Here is a 20,037-nt window from a genome sequence, read left to right on the forward strand (position 1 = left end):
CGTGCGCGGTGGGAGGCGCTCCCCTGGACCCCCGGGGAGGAGGTGCCACAGCAACTCTGGACTCCTGTGTGCAGAACTGGCCGCGGAGAGGTGCCCAGGGCGAGACCCCAACCTCTGCTCCCTGAGTCCAATGCGGGGCTCTGGGTGGCAAGACCCCAAACTCCCTGTGGTGACTTGCCCCCCGGACGGCCAGGCCCAGCTAGTGTGGCACCGCGTGTGCAGAACTGAGGTTCTTCCAGCCAGGAACATGACCCGGTGGGCTCTGGAGAGCCCGGTAGAACTGGGGGTGCCATCGAAAACAGTCTGCCCTTGGCACTGCAGGGCCCCACCGGCCAGGGCGCTGGGGGCAGTGAGGAGGGTCCCATCTCAGTTGTCTTCCCTGTCAGCCTTGGATGCAAGGCTGATCCACACCTCTGAGTGACTGCGTAAGCCTAGCGGTTCCTGGTGAGTTTGGGATGGGTGCCCCAAGATCGTGGCCGTGTCCCTAAAGAGGGCACGTGGGGACCTGAGGTCCTATGGGAAAACTGAAATGATGCCTCAGTGCTCTGTCCCGCAGACGTGAACACACACTCTCCCTCTCAGCCTTCCTTCCCGCCCCCACGGAAGGAGGGTAGACACAGAGGGTTACACAATGGGGAGACTGAGTCCAGACACAGGAAACACTACTCAGGGCTGACGCTGAGTCAAGTGCGGTACGCGAATCCAGCCCTGCACGGCCACACCTCAATGCAGCAGAAGAGAGAGGTGTCCTGGGTTCCTGGATAGTTCCCCAGCCCCAGAAGCCCCTTGTCCCTAGGAATTTGAATTCTTACTTGATGACAACAGCGACATCATGGTGGCCCCTGTTATTCCACAGCCTCAAAATTCACCCGCTGTGAGCTCACTAGCAGCTTCTGCCAGGCGAGCACCCCTTCCCTCGGGGCTCAGGCTCCTGGACAGGCTCAGCCTTGGGCAGCCTTCGCAAGGTCCACAGAGAATGGCGTTGGGAAGGGTGGACCTGGCGGATGGGGTGGGGACAGGCAGGCCAGGCCCTCGTTCGTACCCCAGCACAGGGCTCCCAAATGAGAGGTCCCCAGCACTGCCCAGAGGAACTTCTGCGATTGTGGAAATGATTCCTGCCTGCTTTGTCCATTAGCCACTCCTCCCAGCAAGACACACACACTCACTCACTCCACCTGCCACGAAGGAACTAAACTTCTAACTGTATTTAATTCGCATCTAAATGGCCACACGTGGTTGGTGGGTGCTGTAGTTGACAGCGCTGCGTGAAGGCTCCGGAGCTCCTCGCACCGCAGGGCCCACAGCACAGACCACATCTGTAGACTTGGGGGAGTGGCAGGGGTGCCAGGAGAATCCTGCCCTGCCCGTAGCCCCAGATGAAAGGATGACATTGAGTTCGCGACGCTGCGCTCCTCGGGAACACGAACCACACCTGGAAGCAGCCTGCCCCGGTGGCCCCAAGGTTCCCGGGTCACTTCAGCGGCTGCCCCAGAGGCCTGGCCGGCAGTGTCTGAGAAGGAGCAGCGATCCCGCCTCCTGGGATCTCCCGGGCGCCGCCCGGGGAGGGAGCGAAGGGCTGGGGGTGCTGCTCAGCCGCTCCGCGCGCCTCGGCTCCCAACACAGCGCCCCGGCCCCGCGCCGCGCTCGAGTCCCCGGCTCCCCGCGCCCCTGGCTCCCGGCCCTCCCCGCCCGGCGCCCCGGCCCCGCGCCCCGGCCCCGCGCACAGCGCCCCCGGCGGCGGCCGAGCGGAGCCCGAGCGGGGCGGCGCACGGCGCGGGGCCGGGCCGGGCGGCTCCCGGCGCGACTTCCTGTTGTGCCCGCGCCCCGCCGCCGCCGCCCGGCGCCCCTCGCCCGCTGCCCGCGGCCCGGCGCGGCCGCCGCCCATGGATTTCACCTAGCGCCGGCGGCCATGGCCGCGCAGTGCTGCTGCCGCCAGGCGCCCGGCGCCGAGGCCGCGCCCGTCCGCCCGCCGCCCGAGCCGCCGCCCGCCCTGGACGTGGCCTCGGCCTCCAGCGCGCAGCTCTTCCGCCTCCGCCACCTGCAGCTGGGCCTGGAGCTGCGGCCCGAGGCGCGCGAGCTGGCCGGCTGCCTGGTGCTCGAGCTGTGCGCGCTGCGGCCCGCGGCCCGCGCGCTCGTGCTCGACGCGCACCCGGCCCTGCGCCTGCACTCAGCCGCCTTCCGTCGCGCCCCCGCCGCCGCCGAGACGCCCTGCGCCTTCGCCTTCTCCTTCTCCGCCCCCGGGCCGGGGCCCGCGCCGCCGCCCCCGCTGCCCGCCTTCCCCGAGGCGCCCGGCTCCGAGCCCATCTGCTGTCCGCTGGCCTTCAGGGTGGACCCGTTCACCGACTACGGCTCCTCGCTCACCGTCACGCTGCCGCCCGAGCTGCAGGCGCACCAGCCCTTCCAGGTCATCCTGCGGTACACCTCGACTGACGCCCCCGCCGTGAGTCCGGGGCGGGCGCCGGGGCTGCGGGCCGGTCCGCAGGGCGCTGCTAGCGGCCTCTCGCCGCAAGGCCGGGCTGAGGGACGCGAATCTGCGCCCTACAGGTGCCCCTCTCCCCCTACCCCGGTGATTCCCAGCTGTTGCCTGTGAGCCCTTAGGACCCTTGGATAGAGGCCGGAGTCCTGCGGGGACACGGGACAGCATGTCACTCAGGGAAGCCTCCCGTTCAGGTGTTCGGTCCCTGCCTGGGGACATGAGCAGCTTCTGTCACCCACCAAGGTGTACATCTGCAGGATCCTGGCACCGAGGGTTGGGCTGGAGTGTCAGCTGCGGAAGGGCCTCCATGTGACCAGGGCCTGCAGATGAGTCCAAGCCAGAGGCAGAGGAAAGGGCCATGGAGGCTGTGATGCTCGGTTTGGGGCTCCCTTGGCCAGCACTGGTGGAGTGTTGAGACCAGTGGGCCCCGCGACCCCAACATAGACACACATAGGCTCTGCAGGGCTTGCACACTGGGTACCCACCACTCCAGAGACTGCAAGAAAGGCCAGGTGGCTGAGGCTGGCGCTGTGGCTGCAGCACCGCCTCCACCTCCACCAGTGGGGGTGTGTACAGGATGGAGCAGAGCCTTTCCTGCCTACAGCATGGGGGTTCATACTGCATCCCTAGGTGGTATGGACGGCACACATGTGACACCCGACATATGCAACACACACACAGCTGTGGAGGCGCTGGGAAGTCCAGCTGTCACTGTTCACGGCACATAAATGGACAGGGTGGTGGAGAGGTGGTAGGGAGGCGTCAGGCCACAAAGAGCCAAGGTAACATCTGGGCAGGAAGAACCCAGACCAGTGCACCCCTATGGGTTTCCTGTACATTTCCCAGGAGCCCTAAGCAGGACCTGCCACCTCACCTTCTTCCCAGAACCCCTGTGGGTGTGCAGGCCGCTGGCCAGCTGGCCCCACCCCTGCTGTGGTATTCCAGGGCTCTGACAGGTGGCAAGTATGCCTCCCAGTATGACAGGTGAGAACTGAGGGATGGGCTTCTCCTTGGCCTTGATCCGTGTTTGGAGCCCACGTGTCTGGTCCGCCCGACACTGGCCTGCAGAGTGGCCGGACCAGGGCCCTCAGCAGGCTGCTGTGAACGGGGCCCAGTGGGCAAGGGTGGCCATTGTCTCTTGGCTTCCTATGGCCTACTGGGTGGCCCTTGGGTGCTCTGGGCAGGGAGGGTGGCATAGTCCCCAAAGTCTGAGTGGTGTCAGGGTTGGCAGGCTGTGGACAGGGGGCCTAGCGTCACCTGGCCTATGAGCTGCCCCACTTGCAGAAGGCAGAGTATTCGACTCTAACCTCAGGCATGTACCTTTGTATGTGAGCGCCATGGGGCTGGGGCCACACGTGGAGTCCCCTTCTCTTCCTGCATGTTCCAGGGACTCAGGCCCAAATCCCTAAGCCTGTCCCTGTGCCAGGGAGGATGCAGCGGGAGCTCCCTGGGAGGCCCTGCAGTGGGCCCCAGGCCCCCAGAGGCTTTTTGGAGGTGCTGCAGATGCTTGGGCCCATTCCCGCACCCCCACTCCACCCCACCCGACCCCAGCAAGAACAGCGTTCTTCCTGCCCTGCAGCATCTGGAGCCCTTCAGCCTTGTTCCTTTTCCACCAGCCCATCAGCACCTGTGCCCGGGTGCCCTGATGGGGATTGGTGACCTATCTGTGGGGCAGGGCCTGTCCTGTCTGGGGGTCTGCCCCAGCCTCTCACTTCAGGGCACGTGGGGAGCTGTGGGCCCTGCTGGTACCTGGGAAGGCAGCCAGGCTACTGAGGCTGTGGGGTGGACATGGGGCAGTAGGGAGAGGTGTGAGTGGGCAGAGCCTGAGAAGGGCCTCAGGAGGGTGAGGCAAGGCCGCAGGAGGAGTAGTTGTGAGGGGGCCGTGCAGGCTGAAGGGTTGAGGAGACTCCTGCAGGGAAGTTCCTTCATACAGATTGCTAGGTCCCAGCCCCCGCAAGGGGGAGGCTGCGTTTGTGAATGGCTCCCCAGGTGGGCCCTGAACACCCTGGCAGCCCAGGGCTCAGCAGGAATGGGAGACGCCTGTGCTGCCTTGCTGCCCGGCCGGGGCAGGGCCAGGGCACCAACAGGAAGTTTGGAAGAAATCTGAGAGTGCTGGTAGGGGTCTGGCCGGGTCTGCTGGGGAGGCAGCCCTCCTGGTCTGGGATCCTCCAGGCCCTCAGTGGCGGCCCTCAGCTGTGGATTCCACTCGTCCACTCTCAGAAGTGTGTTGGGGGCGTCTTCCACTCATGGTCGTGGGAGGGCCTGTGCATGAGGAGCAATTCAGTTTGCCTTGACAATCTCATTCCGGCAGAGGGGAGGGTGGGGATGACGTGCAGGGCTGACTTGGGATGAAGGTGATGTGGCTGTGGTTGGAAGAGGGTCCCCCTCCCAGACTCTGAGCTGCCCTTACTGGAGAGATCAGAATTCCTGGAAGGAAGATGAGATGGGTGCAGCAGGATAGTGGCAGGAGGGCCCGGGGGTGCAGGCTTCTCAGTGGGGCTGGGGCCTGGCCTCGGCATCTAGGGGTGAGGAAAGCCTCAACAGCTATGGTGCAGATGAGAGGTTTGCCCGGGGTGGGGGGTGGGAGGGGGTGACCTTAGGTGGATAGCAGCTGCTATGAGCACACCCATTCCACAGCACTCACCGCAGCCCCCGGCCTCCAGGCAGCAGCCCCAGCCATCCTTCCCTTGGCCACTCCTGTCCGCTGCCAGCAGGGGCCTCTGGCCTGGCCTCCACTCCCTGCTTGCCATCCCCTGGCCTGGAGCCTGTCTCCTGCGGGTTCCCTCCAGGCGAGGCTGCCTGGGCTCAGGGCAGCTCTGGGCCCGGGCGTGCTGCCTGCCAGTGCGTAGCCATCAGGAGGCTCTGGCTTCCCAGGTCCACATCTCAGGCTCCTTTTCCTGGCCATGACCAAATAAACTGCTGGGAATTTGGACTGAGTGTGTCCCGACTGTGCCTCAGTTTCCCTATGGAAGCTAAGATAATGCAATAATGGGCTATTCCCTTTCTTCGCCCTGGCTTTAGCTGGGAGATGCCCCTGTCGGCTCCCTGACACAGGGCCTCCTGCCTGGGTTGGGGTCTGGCCCTGATGACACAGTGCAGGCCACACCCTGGGTCACCTGCCCCGGATGTCTCCCTGCCCAGGCAGGCAAGTGAAGGCTAGGGGGTGGCTATTGGCCCTCGATGAACCCAGCAAGATAATCTGGCCATTGTCCCCTCCCAGAGCCTCTTGCCTTCTCTCAGGCTGCTGCCCAGTGGCTAGGGCCCAGCACCTCAGCTGGGTGGCTGTCTGCTGATGCGCCATCCTGCCCACAGATCTGGTGGCTGGACCCAGAGCTGACCTATGGCTGCGCCAAGCCCTTCGTCTTCACCCAGGGCCACTCCGTGTGCAACCGCTCCTTCTTCCCATGCTTCGACACGCCTGCCGTGAAGTGCACCTACTCTGCCGTCGTCAAGGTCAGCGGCCGTCAGCTGCTGTCACCTTGCTCCCAGGACAGCCCAGCGGCCTGGCCATGCCGCCTCCCCCTTACTCCTACCTGCCTGGGCTGTGGCCCCAGCTGCTAGCAGGCCACAGTGCTAGCAGGAGCCCACCCTCCCTACTCTATGGGAGGAGCCACTTTGCAGGGAACGGGGGAAGCTGGGCTGCCTCCAACGGGCCTGAGGGGTCAGTCCTGGACCCAGGGTGAGTCCCCAGTGGGATTGCAGGGTCCCCAGACAAGGGGTCTCCAGACAGAGCTGCTGATCCCCAGTGGGGTCTGTGGGTCACCGGGCCCAAGCTTGGCAGCACCCTCTGTGCTGGGACGAGGTTTGCAGGCTGGGAGCTAGGGGTTCCGAGTGGAGGGTGGCAGTTCTTTGGAGAGAAGTTCTCTGACAGAAACGTTCCCTGATGGGGATGTAGGGTTTCTTGCTACGAATATGGGGCTGCCTGACAGGCTCCCTGGCCTTGGCTGTGGGTGTGCTGACGGTGGGGCCACCCGGTCTCAGTCCGGCCTCCTTACAGGCGCCATCAGGGGTGCAGGTGCTGATGAGTGCCACCCGGAGTGCATACATGGAGGAAGAAGGCGTCTTCCACTTCCACATGGAGCACCCCGTGCCCGCCTACCTCGTGGCCCTGGTGGCCGGAGACCTCAAGCCGGCAGACATTGGGCCCAGGTAGGGCCTCCTGCTGGGGCCTTCTGGGGCTGCCCAGGCCTTGGGGAGAGCCCCACCGGGGGTCTGTGGCCTGTGTCCACGGCTGCCCTGCTGAGGACCCCTACTGGCCTCTGGGTGCTCTGGGCCAGCCCTGCCCCTGCCTTGGTGCCACCGCCAGGGCCCTGCCTGCCGGGCCTTCCCACCCATGTGCCCTCAGACCCGGCAGCCTGGCCCACCCAGTGCCTGCCCTGCAAACTGGTCCTTCCTGCCAGGGCCCCCGCACAGCCTGGCACCCTCACACTTTCGTTGGTCCCTTCAGCCCAGAGATAAAATGAGCTAAGTGGCCCCTGCAATATAGCTCTGCCCTGCTGTGGGAAGGGCCAGGGTGCCTGCCCATCCAGTGAGGCAGGGCGGGCTGCGGGCTGGGGTGGTCAGCCAGGCTGGGTGAGGTGTGGGTGTTACTGGAGCCCCAGGGCAGTGGGAGAGCCTGGTGGGGTGAGCGGGGCTGGGGCTGCTCAGCCTCAGCTCATCCTCTCTGCATGCAACAGGAGCCGCGTGTGGGCCGAGCCGTGCCTCCTGCCCACGGCCACCAGCAAGCTGTCGGGCGCAGTGGAGCAGTGGCTGAGTGCAGCTGAGCGGCTGTATGGGCCCTACATGTGGGGCAGGTAGGCCCCGGGGACCTGTGGACCTGGCTGGCTGGAAGGAGGAGTCAGAGGGGGAGCCCCTCGTCTGACCCCTGGGGTGTCCTGTCCCCATCTCCTGGGGAGGAAGCAGAGCTCACTGCAGGGGCTAGGCTGATCCCTGCTGGGTGGAAGGTGGGGTGTGGGTGTGCGGGGCAGGAGTCTGAGCCCCAAGGTCTGCCACCCTCACCGCCCTCCCGGTGCAGGTACGACATTGTCTTCCTGCCACCCTCCTTCCCCATCGTGGCCATGGAGAACCCCTGCCTCACCTTCATCATCTCCTCCATCCTGGAGAGCGATGAGTTCCTGGTCATCGATGTCATCCACGAGGTGGCCCACAGCTGGTTCGGCAACGCTGTCACCAATGCCACGTGGGAAGAGATGTGGCTGAGCGAGGGCCTGGCCACCTATGCCCAGCGCCGCATCACCACCGAGACCTATGGTGCGGCCGGGGCTGGGGAGGGCAGCCACTGGGGGCCCTGGGCACTGAGCCAGGGGCAGAGAGCCTAGCCTGGCTCCCCTGCCATGCTGCAGGTACCCACACCTCCTGCTTCCCCCGACTCCCCCCACACCCCCTCACCTCCCCTCTGTCTCTGGACCCCATCCAGGTGCTGCCTTCACCTGCCTGGAGACTGCCTTCCGCCTGGACGCCCTGCACCGGCAGATGAAGCTTCTGGGAGAGGACAGCCCGGTCAGCAAACTGCAGGTCAAGCTGGAGCCAGGTACCTGCTCCTCAGGACCCGCTCCCAGAACTGGGGATGTCACCCCTCAAGGCCTCCTTGCCTGCCCTTCGTGTGTTCTGGCTGTGACTTCTGTGTCCTGCACTGTGCCTGGACCCCTGCCAAGGCCAAGCTGGGAGCCCCTGGCCAGGGCAAGGCCTCCCCAGGCTCCCACAGCCACTGCCGCCTCCCTGGTTCTGAGCACCAGTCACAGTGGTGTGTGAGTCCTCAGTCTTCCCAGAGGCCCTGCCGCTGCACACCCAGGGCATCAGTACACATCTGGACATGTGAGGGACAGTGGCGCTTGGCCCTTGCTGCTCCTCGGAGCCTGACCACCGCCCCTGCCTGTCCCATGGGACACTGGTGGTTTCGGACACCAGCCCAGGTGGGTGTTCACCTTGCAGGAGTGAATCCCAGCCACCTGATGAACCTGTTCACCTACGAGAAGGGCTACTGCTTCGTGTACTACCTGTCCCAGCTCTGCGGAGACCCACAGCGCTTTGATGACTTTCTCCGAGTGAGCAGCCCCCTGCCCGGGACAGCCCTGCTGCCATCTGCCCCCAGCCCCTCCCCAGCTCACAGGGCTGCCTGCTCTTCTGGCAGTTGGGGTGGAATTGGCAGGGGCCTGTGAGCCTGGCTGGGACCTAGTCTGCCTTTCTTTGTGGGGAGTGCCTGGGTTGCCACCTCCCCTTCTCCCACCCTCTATTTGGTCCCTTGGCAGGGCCTGTGTGCCAAGTGCTGGCTCCGCAGTGCCCACTAGCTGCCTCTGTGCCCAGCACGTACCTTGGCGCATGCGCTGCAGTGCCCTGCAGGCCTCTGGTGGGGCTGCCTGTGCCCCGCCCCTCCAGGCCTGCTGAGGCCCCACCTCTGCCACACAGGCCTACGTGGAGAAGTACAAGTTCACCAGCGTGGTGGCCCAGGACCTGCTGGACTCCTTCCTGAGCTTCTTCCCGGAGCTGAAGGAGCAGAGCGTGGACTGCCGGGCAGGTGAGGCTGACCCCCGCCCTGCAGCCAGGGAGCCATGGGTGTGACGACAGCGGGGCCTCTGCTGCCTGAGGGGCCGCTCCGCCTGGGGGAAAGCCCTGTCAGTTCACTGTCTGTCCCTTCAGCCAACCCTTGCTGGACCATGTGGGCCCCAGGCCGGTATGCTATGAGAACAGGGCTGGGGTCGGGGGCCTGCCTGGGGGCGGTGGCACAAGGCTAAGCAGGCCGAGTCAGGCACTCCCAGGAAGCGGGCCATGGAAACCAGGCGTGCAAAGGGCCTGGTGCAGGAAGGGCGGGTGACGGGGGTGTCCTGGAGCTGGAGAACAGCAGCCAGCCCTGCTTATGTGTCACTTGTAAAGGTGTCCCTGAGGGTCTGAGAGCTTGGGGCCCAGGAAGGCACTGCAGGGTTCAGACATTGAGGGAGAGGCCAGAATTGCTGGAGGGTGGTGAGGTGCCACTGGGAGGGATGTGCATGGTGACACCAAGTTTTGGAAGGTACAGCAAGTGCATCAAGAGCTTTTTGTGTGTAGGGGATGGGCACTGCCCCTTAAGAGCAGGAATATCATCTTAAGAGCCTGTTGCCCCCATCCCGCCCCTGCTGGTTCGTGGTGCAGGTGGCCTCCACCAGCACTGAGGTTGGGTTTAGACTAGTTCGTTGTCCTCCACCCAGGAGAGGCGTGGAGTGGGTGCGAGTCCCTTGGTCACCAACCCAAGTCTCTGCCTCCCTGTACCCCTTCACAGAAGCCCCTTCAGTGGCTTCAAGTGGCAGTGCTGGCTGGAGCTGACCCCGCCTTCCTGAATGGCCCACGTCCCTGGAAGGCCGCCTGCCTGGGACACACTCAGGGTCTGGGGTCTCCTGGGCAGATTGCTCAGGCAGCCCCTCCCTAGCCTGGGCAGGGACCCCAGGGTCACTTCTCCCCTCTAGGGCTGGAATTCGAGCGCTGGCTCAATGCCACAGGCCCGCCGCTGGCTGAGCCGGACCTGTCTCAGGGATCCAGCCTGACCCGGCCCGTGGAGGCCCTTTTCCAGCTGTGGACTGCAGAACCTCTGGACCAGGCAGCTGCCTCGGCCAGCGCCATTGACATCTCCAAGTGGAGGACCTTCCAGACAGCACTCTTCCTGGACCGGCTCCTGGATGGGTCCCCACTGCCACAGGGTGAGTCCTTGCAACTGATGGGGGTGGCCCAGGGGCTGGGGTGCAACGGCAGCCCAGCCCTGACCTGCTCCCTGCCCTGCAGAGGTGGTGATGAGCCTGTCCAAGTGCTACTCCTCCCTGCTGGACTCGATGAACGCTGAGATCCGCATCCGCTGGCTGCAGATCGTGGTCCGCAACGACTACTATCCTGACCTCCACAGGGTGCGGCGCTTCCTGGAGAGCCAGGTACGGTCACCTGCCCAGGGGGCCAGCCTGGAACAGCCTAGCCGTGCGGACTGGGAGTCCCACCCGACTCCCTAGTCTGAGCCCTCGGGGCAGGCCAGGCACATTCTGGAGAATGGGGCGGGGAAGACGTAGGGGTCTGTTGGGAGTGGGGGCATGCACTGGGTGCAGGTACCAGAGGGCAGCCTGGACTCCACCATTTCTTGGAGAAGCTGTGGAAGGGACCAGCTGGGAGCAGGAGTTTGGGGTCCAGGCCATCACAGCCTGCTGGGCCCTGGGCCTTCAGCGTCCTGGTCTGGGCAGAGGGGACGTCACAGCTCCTCAGAGAGAGGCCAGAGCCCTAAGGCCTGTGGACCCTGGCTGCCCTGTTCCCTGTATGTGCTCCCTCCAGCCCACGCTCCCTGGAGATGGGGCCTCCATGGTCGGCCTGGAAGGGCAGGCCTCCTGGCCACCGGAGTCCAGGCCACAGCCCTGATGATGAAGCTGGGAAGCCAGGGGCAGGAGGGCCGCCTGGCCGGGCTGGCAGGGTGGGCTGGCTCAAGGGGCCTGGGGAGCCCACCAGTGTGACCGAGTGCCCCTCCTGCAGATGTCACGCATGTACACCATCCCGCTGTACGAGGACCTCTGCACTGGTGCCCTCAAGTCCTTCGCGCTGGAGGTCTTCTACCAGACGCAGGGCCGGCTGCACCCCAACCTGCGCAGAGCCATCCAGCAGATCCTGTCCCAGGGCCTGGGCTCCAGCACAGAGCCCGCCTCAGAGCCCAGCACAGAGCTGGGCAAGGCTGAAGCAGACACAGACTCAGACGCACAGGCCCTGCTGCTTGGGGATGAGGCCCCCAGCAGTGCCATCTCTCTCAGGGACGTCAATGTGTCTGCCTAGCCCTGTTGGCGGGCTGACCCTCGACCTCCCAGACACCACAATTGTGCCTTCTGTGGGCCAGGCCTGCCATGACTGCGCCTCGGCTCTGGCCATGAGCTCTGCCCAGGCCCACGAGCCCCTCCCCTGGGCTCTCCCAGGCAGGGAGAATGGGGAGAGGGACCTCCTTGTGTCTGGCAGAGACCTGTGGACCTGGCCTCCCCACTCCCAGCTCTCTTGCACTGCAGGCCCTGGGGCCAGCCCGCACACGCCATGCCTCCTGTCTCAACACTGACAGCTGTGCCTAGTCCCGGACGCCAGCACCTGCCAGGTGCCGCCCCTGGGGCAAGGGCCCCAGCAGCCCTATGGTGACCGCCACACTGTGCCTTAATGTCTGCCGGGGGCCCAGGCTGTGCTGTCCCTGCAGCACGCCTCCTTGCAGGGATCTGAGCCACCCTCCCCGCACAGCCCTGCACCCCGCCCCTGGGGTTGGCAGCCTCAGTTGTCCCCTGGCAGAGGAACAAGGACACAGACATTCCCTCAGTGTGGGGGCAGGGGACACAGGGAGAGGATGGTTGTCCCTGGGGAGGGCCCTCTGGCCCCAGGCAACCTTAGCCCCTCAGAACAGGGAGTCCCAGGACCCAGGGAGAGTGTGGGGACAGGACAGCCTGTCTCTTGCAGCTTCCTGGGGCGGGAGGCACATGGGCAAAGCAATACCCCAGGGAAAGTGGGAGGTGGTGCTGGTGCTCTCTCTAGGCCCACCATGCTGGGAGAGGCGGCCGGGGCCTGGGGCCTCCAGCCTGGGACTGCTGTGATGGGGTATCACGGTGATGGTCCCATTAAACTTCCACTCTGCAAACCTGATCTCCCGCGCTTTCTTGCGACTCTTGTCCTCTGCATCTTCCTGGCTGTGTAGGGTGGGCTGGCCTGCCAGGACTTGGGGCCTGGAGCTGGTCAGGAGCTGGGTGTGGCCCCGTCCTCTGATACACAAGCCTGAGAGCAGGCTTCCTGAATCCTGCCCAGCCCCTTGGCTGGACCTCCTGGGCCTGAGTAGCCTCTGGATGTCACAGGGAAGCCATGTGTCACCTTCACTCTGGGCCTTCACCTGTGTGGCTTAAGCCAAATCCCAGCCTCAGTGGTGATCCTCTCCCAAGATGGGTACGAGGTGACAGGCATGTTTCGTTTTGGAGAATTGAGATTTCCATTTTCCCAGGTGATAGGTGTCGCTGCCCTTCAGAGTCCCCAAGGATGTGACCACCATCTCAGTGCCACACACACCTGGCCAACATGCCGTGGCCCAGAAGCAGCACATCTCTTCTCCCAACCTGCTGGCCAGGCCCAGTCACAGCTCCACTCCACACATGGCAGCCAGGAAGTGGGGAGGGCAGGAGGTGCTGGGCAAGTAACCCTGATACCATCACCGTCCAGTCCCCAGACACCAAATGTCCCACTCACCCTCCTTCCTGTTCCGGATGCCCCGCCCCTCCCCTCCCCTCCCCTCCCCTCCCCAGGGCATATGAGTCCCCCCTCCAGTGGCAGTGACAACTCTGGTCTAGGGTCTCGGGCTGTCTCTACATGTGTTGCTTCATGTACCTTCTTCACATCAGGTCTTGATGTGGAGACCTGAGGAACTAGAGACCTAGGAACTAGAAGACTGTCACTGCCCCTCACACCCAGGGATACGACGACTGCAGTAACCCCTGTGAAAGCGGGTGTGGAGGGCACCTGGCAGCCCCTGCTCCATGGCCATCTAAAGTCTTGCCAGGCAGGCATAGCCAGGGCCCCTGCCTGGGAGTGGACACCCCACTCCCCCAAGTCATGTTCTCTGTGGCCTGGGGCTCCAGCCTCGGGAGGACCCCTTTCCTGTTTCTTTCTTGACCACGCTTGATGTCCTCAAAGGAGCCCTGCTCAGTGGCAGAACTGCTTTCTCAGCCTCTTCCCCGCCAAGGTTGTTTTCAAGTCCCAGCAGTCACAGACTTTCATCCTGGGCTCTTCTTTCTTTTGCAATTCAACTCTCGAAATGACTGTGGTCTGCGGGTGACTCCCCTCCAGTGCCTACAGCCACACCCACAGCGCCACCTCCGGACCCTGCTGAGCTGCGCACCTGTGCCTGCCACCTGCCCTTGGGAAACTCAGCAGCAGTGCCCAGCATCATGACCCTGGGGGCAGGAGGGCATCTGGATCCAGGATGGCACCCTCACCACAATCTGTCTTGGCTTTATGCCCGCCCGTGGGGTACACAGGAGGGCTCTTTCAGCCCCAAGTCCTTGCGTTCCTGGCCTTCGTTCCTCTTCCTCCCAGCTTGCAAGTGCAGAATTTTTTTTTAGCTCATCGCTTTCCTGCAGTCCCTTGTCAAATGCAGCCTCTGGCTGATACTCAGGCCAGTGTTGTTTCCCAACCTCTCCACTAGATACGCACACTTAGCTCACGATCTGCCTCATGAGTCATCCCAGTTGAGCTTTACCAAATGTTTTGCCCCACCTAACAGCCAGCCAACATTCCAAATCCTGGCAGGTCACATGTTTTGTTAGAACAGCACCCCTCTTCTAGTGGCCAGCTTCTCTATTAGGCCAAGTTATCCTCCAGCGAAACAACTATGAAGCGCAGACATCTCACACAACAAAGCTTTCTCATGCTGCAGGCCCACCTCAGGTTGGCAGGGGAAGGGTGGATTCTCTTCAATGTGACCACTCTCGGACCTGTACCAGTGGAACAGAGATCTCGAATGTTTCCAGGCACCTTGCCAGGGATAAGAGAGCTGTTGAGGGGCTCACACTGGCAGTGGAAGCTCTGAGGGGCCTACAACCACAGGAGCTGCAACCCCACCACATGCACAAAAGTGGGGGTAGATGACAAACAGCACTAATGACAACAACAGAGCTGAGGCCAGAATGTGAGAGAGATCTGCATTTTGGGGATTAGGGCCTAGCCAGGCAGGTAGGAGATGATGTTCAAAAAGGGAAAAGAAGCTTGATGAAAGACTGGTTTCTACAGAGAGAGATTAGAAAGTTGAAGCCTGAGACAACAGTGAAGGAGACCCATGCAAATTTCTAGGCCCTGGAGGTCCAAATAAGGTTTTCTAAGTCCCTCAGGCCATGACAGGTTCAGTCCAGACTTGTCTCCCAGAGACATCTGCCATCCCTACTCTAACTGGGACTTATTGGTGGTGCTTCTCTCCTAAGGCCAGATGCTTTGCACAGAACATTAGGAAAATCCAGATATAAGGTAAGGCACAATTGAGAATCACCTGCCCAGGACAGCAACACAGTGTGAAGGAAAACAGGCCACTCAACCCAAACTTACACCTGAGACAGAGGCAACAGAAAAATCAGAAAAGGACTTTAGAACACATATAATCAAAATCTCAGACCTAAAGGCGACTTTTGAAATAAACTATAACATAGAAAGAGGCACTTGAAACAAGAACAGGTAGTTTATAAAAAAAAGAACCAGCCAGAGACCCTGGAAATTTTTTAAAAAGCAATTATTAAAATAAAAAATGAAAACTCAGTGGAACAGTGCTATGGTTTGAATGTTCCCTCCAAAATTCATGTTGAAATTTAATTGCCATTGTGATGGTATTAAGAGGTGGAACCATTAAGAAGCAATTAGGCCATGAGGGTTCTGCCTTCATGAATGGATTAATGTCATTATCAGAGTGGGTTCCTTATCATGAGCATGTGTTGTAAAAATGAGTTTAGCTGTCTCTTGCTTGTGTGTCCTCTTGCTCTTCCATCTTCCCCCATGGAATGGTGTGGCAAGAAGGCCTTTACCAGATGCCACCCCCTGGACCTTGGACTTCCCGGCCTCCAGAACTGTAAGAAATACATTTATTTTCATTATAAATTACCCAGTCTGTGGTATTGTTATAGCAACAGAAAATGCACTTGAAGATATTAGGTCGTAGAGAGTAAAAAAAAAAAAAAAAAAAGTTCCAATCAATCAAGGCATCCTCATTCTCAGCACTGCCTGCATTCTACCCTCCAGGGGTCCCCTCCATGGCCCTTCATCTGCCCCCACCCCGCAACTCAGCCTCATTTCTTCAGCCATTTTCTCCCCCACATCTCTTCCCTTCCCATCAGAACTTCACCTCCTGCAAGCTAAGCCACCTCAAGTAGCCATGCCCTCAGGGATCTAACTCAAGCACCCACCAAGATGTTTTCCCTAACAAAGACTGTCCTTTTACTAAGAGGAATCTGATGTCAGCTGTTAGTCTCTGCACCTCCCCCCGCCAATCTCTCGGAATAATCACCTGGTCAGACAGAAGCCCAAGAGCAGGGACATGCCAGCTAAAGGTGGACCTTGGCAAGGGTGTCCACAGACTGGCCAGGCCTAGCACAGATCTGAGGGGCTTTTAACAGGCACAGGCAGAGTGCTAAGGAGATCACTACCACCCACCCACCCATCCAGCCAGGCCCAGATAAACCTCTCCTTGTTCCAAATGAATGAGCAAACAGAAAAATTCCAGTGTGGAGGGAATACAACACCCACAATGCAGAAAACAGCCCCCATCCGAAATACGCTCACCTCAGATAACTAGTCAACTGTGCAAACTATCTGCATAATCTTCATCATAAAATTGAAGAACACAAAACCACTTCATACCAAGAGTTAGGAAAAAAATTCCTATAAGGAGCATGTACCATATTTATTCCCACTCTGTTTACTAAGCATGTATTATAATGAGAAAAAAAGCTCAATCTAAAATATTGCCAACAAAGACTCCATTCTTCATGTTGCAGTGAATGAAGCGGGCTGAGGTCAGCCTGCTTTTATGCTGGCTGCCCCAACTCTAAGGAGTTGATGTGTCCTACTGTTAACAGCGGAGGATGTCCAGGTTCTTGGCATCTTAAATAAAGAATTGGACAAAACACACAAAGAGAGCAAAGAAGGAATGAAGGGATTTATTGAAAATGAAAGTACACTCCACAGTGTGGGAGTGGGCCTGAGCATAGGAGCACAAAAGCCCTGTTATAGAATTTTTGAGAGTTTAAATACCCTCTAGATGATTCCATTGGTTACTTGGGGCACACGTTATGTAGATGGAGAGGATGAAGTTACAAAGTCATTTGCTTGGCCTATGCTCTATGAAGCATAGGTTAGGAAGGTATTTCCTGTCATAACTGAAGTGTGAATCAGCCTATGTTCCCTGCACCCAGACCCTATTTTCTTGCCTCCTACCTACAGCTGTGTGGTCCTGAGCTGTCACCTCTTCCCCTTGAAGCTCAGGTTCCTCATCGGTAAAATGAGGCAGAAATACCTACTGCTGAAATGTGTGAGGGTCACACAAACTCAGTGTCTCAACATGTTGTACATGTGTTTTGGCCCTCTGAGCCCTTGAGGGCTGCCCCAGGTGGAACCCTCTTCACTTTTCTTGGAGAACTGACCATCCATGGGTTGCGGCAAAGACTAAAGTGGTTCCTGTTCCAGCCCTGCCTGGGAAGATTCAGCTGGAACCTTTAGGCTAGGAAAAGGGAGAAGGACCCTATCCCGACTGTGCCCAACCTGAGACAAATCCACAGAAAAGCAATCCTTGCTAACTCTGGGCAGTATGTGGACAAGATAATAATCTTTAATCTCTGCATCTCCATGAGAATGCAAGGACCCAGCACAGTGAAGTGCCCAATGATTGCCCCCTGAACAAACGGAGATGTCAAGTTCAGAAAAAATCCTGGCTGAGGAAGACAGGGAACATTCCCTTGAAAAACAAGGGCAGTCATCCAGACAGAGCAAGAGGAGTGGCAGGATGAGAGGAGGCAGATAGGGTTGATGCTACAGGACTCCTCCTCAACACCCATGAAGCCGAGAAGTAAGTGGTCAGATGTATTTCAGTCCACTGGCCAGCAGTGGGGTCATGGCGGGAACTAGTCCCACCTGAAGGACTCTCATCTTCCTACAATCCCCAAATGCTGAGGCATGGGGATGCTGTTCCCTCCTTGAAGTGAGGGCCCCGAGGCTCTCATACTTTAATTACAGTACTTCAAACCAAGAGCCTGCAGTTGAGGCGGCCAGGGTCACGAATCAGCTGCCCCCCAAACTCCTTATCTCACCAACCCAAGCTGCTGACAACCCCTCCAAATATCCCAGGAGCCAGGGGGGAATGTCATTCTTCATGGCTGAGGGAACATCTTTGCATCCTGGGGTAGTGGATGGGACCACAGGGCATGTGGAATGTCTTAGTCTGTTTCACGCTGCTATACCTGAGGTTGGGTTTATTTATTTATTTAAATAAATTTATTTATTTATTTATTTATTTATTTATTTAGAGACGGGGTCTCGCTCTGTCACCCAGGCTGGAGTGCAGTGTTGCGATCTGGGCTCACTGCAAGCTCCACCTCCCGGGTTCACGCCATTCTCCTGCCTCAGCCTCCCGAGTAGCTGGGACTACAGGCACCCGCCACCACACCTGGCTAATTTTTTTTTTTTTTTAGTAGAGATGGGGTTTCACCATGTTAGCCAAGATGGTCTTGATCTCCTGACCTCGTGATCCGCCTGCCTCAGCCTCCCAAAGTGCTGGGATTACAGGCGTGAGCCACCGCGCCCAGCCAAGGCTGGGCAATTTATTTTTTTAAAAAAGCAAAACAGGTTTATTTGGCTTAAAATTCTGGTGGAAATTTCAAGATTGGGCAGCTGCACCTGGTGAGGGCCTCATGCTACTTCAACTCATGGCAGCAAGTAGAAGGGGAGAGGCATGCACGAACAGATTACATGGCAATATGGCGAGAGAGGAAGCAAGAGACAACCGCAGGAAGGCTGACTCTCTAACCAGCTCTCATGGGAACTCACCCCTCCACAAAGGACACTAACCTATCCATGAGGGATCCATCCCTATTACCCAAACTCCTCCTACTAGGCACCACCTCCTAACACTGCCACATTGGGGCTCAAATTTCAATACCATTTTGGGCAGGGGCAGACCACATGCAAATCACAGCATGGGGTAATAGTGGGGGCAGGTTGACACAGGGCTGCTGCCTACCCAGCACCAGCTGTCTCTTGGCCCCTTCCAGATCCTGGCAATCTGGCTACGGGCATGGGCCCCGCCTTGGACACAGATGTGGCCACAGGAAGCTGTTAGCTCTCCAGATCTGATCAGCCTGGGAGAGCGGCACAACAAAGGCTCCCAAAGGAGAGTGGGGATCCTCGGCCAGCCTCAGCTCTGCTACCCACCCATATGTGCCCAGGACAGGAAAGATATGTGTTTCTTACTCCTCCGGGACTCCTAGGTGAAGCTGAGACCAGGCTCTTCTTGAGTCCTCTCAGCTATGGTGCAACCACCAGCCTAGCATGGAATCAGAAACATCTTCCGGAAGAGTCAGCACCATAGAGGGTGCTGAATGGGCAATGAAGCATCCCGGAGATGAAACATCTGGGCAATGAGGCATCCCCCAGGTGTTAGGCTATGCAGTCACTCCCTTTTCCAGACTGAGGCAAATACATAAGCACTCTGGGCCCCTAATCAGGGGCCTGGGGCCAGGTGGGATGAAAACAGCAGTGTCCTGCCACCTGAACAACTGCTACTCACGCAGGCCCCACCTGGCCTCTCAGAGGGAGGAACCTGGGACTCCTGAACCAGATTCAGTTTCTCCTTCCACAGCCGGAACTTTTCGCTCCTGACTGCAGAAAAACAGCTTCAATGTGACCATCCTTCATAGCCCGAGGCTGAGTAAAATGGCCTGAGGAGGCAAAATCTGAAAAGCTCTATTAGGTGGCAAACTGCTGTCACTAGAAGAGTTGAGGCCCCCTTCTCCTCCCCTGCCTGACTGCCTTCATTCCTGGGAATGGAACAGGTTCTTGCGGCAAGGGTGAATCCTCGAGCAGGTCCCAGGATCACTATCCTCACCTCCCCGCGGCACTGAATGGCTATAGCTGTAAATGTGCGTCCACGGGGTCACTGTCCAGCCACCAGGACCAGGTGCCTGGCCATCTGGGGAATCGGAAAACGCTCAGCGGGATGCTCTGGCCACCTCCCCTGCCCCCAGTTAAGATGTAGAGCGTTCAACCTAAAATGCCTAGAAACAAAGCCCAGGCCCGGGAAGGTCGAACGACTGCGACGCCGCTCCCTCAAGCTCTTCCCTCGGAGCCGTCTCATTTCCCAAAACTCCCAAACACATCACAGAGAGAGGTGATGGGCCAGGTAGTCACTCCCTTTTCCAGAACCACAGCAAGAAGTCGAGCCTGCTGGGCTCCTAACGAGGGCCCTGGGGCCCGGTGGGATGAAAAGCCCTATTAGGTAGCAAACAGCTGTCACTAGAGGGGTTGAGGTCCCCTTTTCCCCTGCCTGACGACGACGGCGGCAGGCACTCGACCGGCGCTGGACAGCTCCCAACTTGCCTTACCAAGCGCAAATCTCGGTTCCTCCCAACTACCCGCGGCCACGGCCTCCGCAGCAGAGCGCCGGAAGCAGAGACGCGTTTCGGGAGGAAGGTGCATGCTGGGAGCGGCGGCGCATGCTGGGAGCTGTAGTCTGCGACGCAACTCGGCCGAGGGGGGGGTCCCTGGTCCCTGAAGCTCCCAGAGCCCGCGTGTTCAGGCGGTCCCGACACCCCGGCCCGCGCCTCACCGGCTGGAGGACTGAACGCCTGCCGGCCCTCCGGGTATGAGCGGAGGTCGGGATAGCCCTGGGCTCCGCCGCCCCCGGAAGGAAAAAATACAGTGCGGGCCGCCGCCCGACCCCAAAAGCGCGAAGCTCGGGAGCCCCTCCCCCTGGGCCTCTGACGTCCGTGGCGCTTTCCGTCGCGCGAGTGCGATTGGGCCGCCCTGTCACGTGACCCTAGGCCCCACTCCCGGTTGGCTGCTGCCTGGTTACCAATGGG

At 60.1% G+C, this 20,037-nt stretch overlaps 1 protein-coding gene and 2 long non-coding RNA genes across 4 annotated transcripts; 1 reads left to right on the forward strand and 2 right to left on the reverse strand.

The window, feature by feature from the left end:
- Positions 1–1,802: 1,802 nt before the first annotated feature.
- RNPEPL1 (arginyl aminopeptidase like 1) lies at positions 1,803–12,080 on the forward strand. 2 transcript variants are annotated; one of them, XM_024243352.2, is made up of 11 exons: positions 1,803–2,440; positions 5,789–5,929; positions 6,474–6,625; positions 7,153–7,269; positions 7,491–7,726; positions 7,893–8,006; positions 8,408–8,520; positions 8,882–8,990; positions 9,913–10,143; positions 10,226–10,368; positions 10,952–12,080. In XM_024243352.2, exons 1-11 carry the CDS (start codon positions 1,910–1,912, stop codon positions 11,243–11,245), a joined length of 2,181 nt encoding a protein of 726 aa, XP_024099120.2. In that variant the 5' UTR covers positions 1,803–1,909; the 3' UTR covers positions 11,246–12,080. The 2 variants fall into 2 exon arrangements, with proteins under 2 accessions (XP_024099120.2, XP_054406098.1); XM_054550123.2 differs by having other exon boundaries at positions 1,809–2,440; positions 9,946–10,143.
- Positions 3,159–5,792, reverse strand: LOC129058194 (uncharacterized). Its single transcript, XR_008523154.2, has 2 exons — positions 5,121–5,792; positions 3,159–4,738 (listed from the first exon to the last, which is right to left on the reverse strand). It is a non-coding gene; the product is annotated as an uncharacterized LOC129058194 (long non-coding RNA).
- Positions 12,081–14,965: 2,885 nt separating the features above from the next.
- Positions 14,966–19,939, reverse strand: LOC112132356 (uncharacterized). The gene is made up of 2 exons (XR_002914162.2): positions 19,561–19,939; positions 14,966–15,036 (listed from the first exon to the last, which is right to left on the reverse strand). It is a non-coding gene; the product is annotated as an uncharacterized LOC112132356 (long non-coding RNA).
- Between the last annotated feature and the right edge of the window lie 98 nt (positions 19,940–20,037).

Source organism: Pongo abelii, chromosome 11, assembly GCF_028885655.2.
Source record: "Pongo abelii isolate AG06213 chromosome 11, NHGRI_mPonAbe1-v2.0_pri, whole genome shotgun sequence".
Lineage (NCBI taxonomy): Eukaryota > Metazoa > Chordata > Mammalia > Primates > Hominidae > Pongo > Pongo abelii.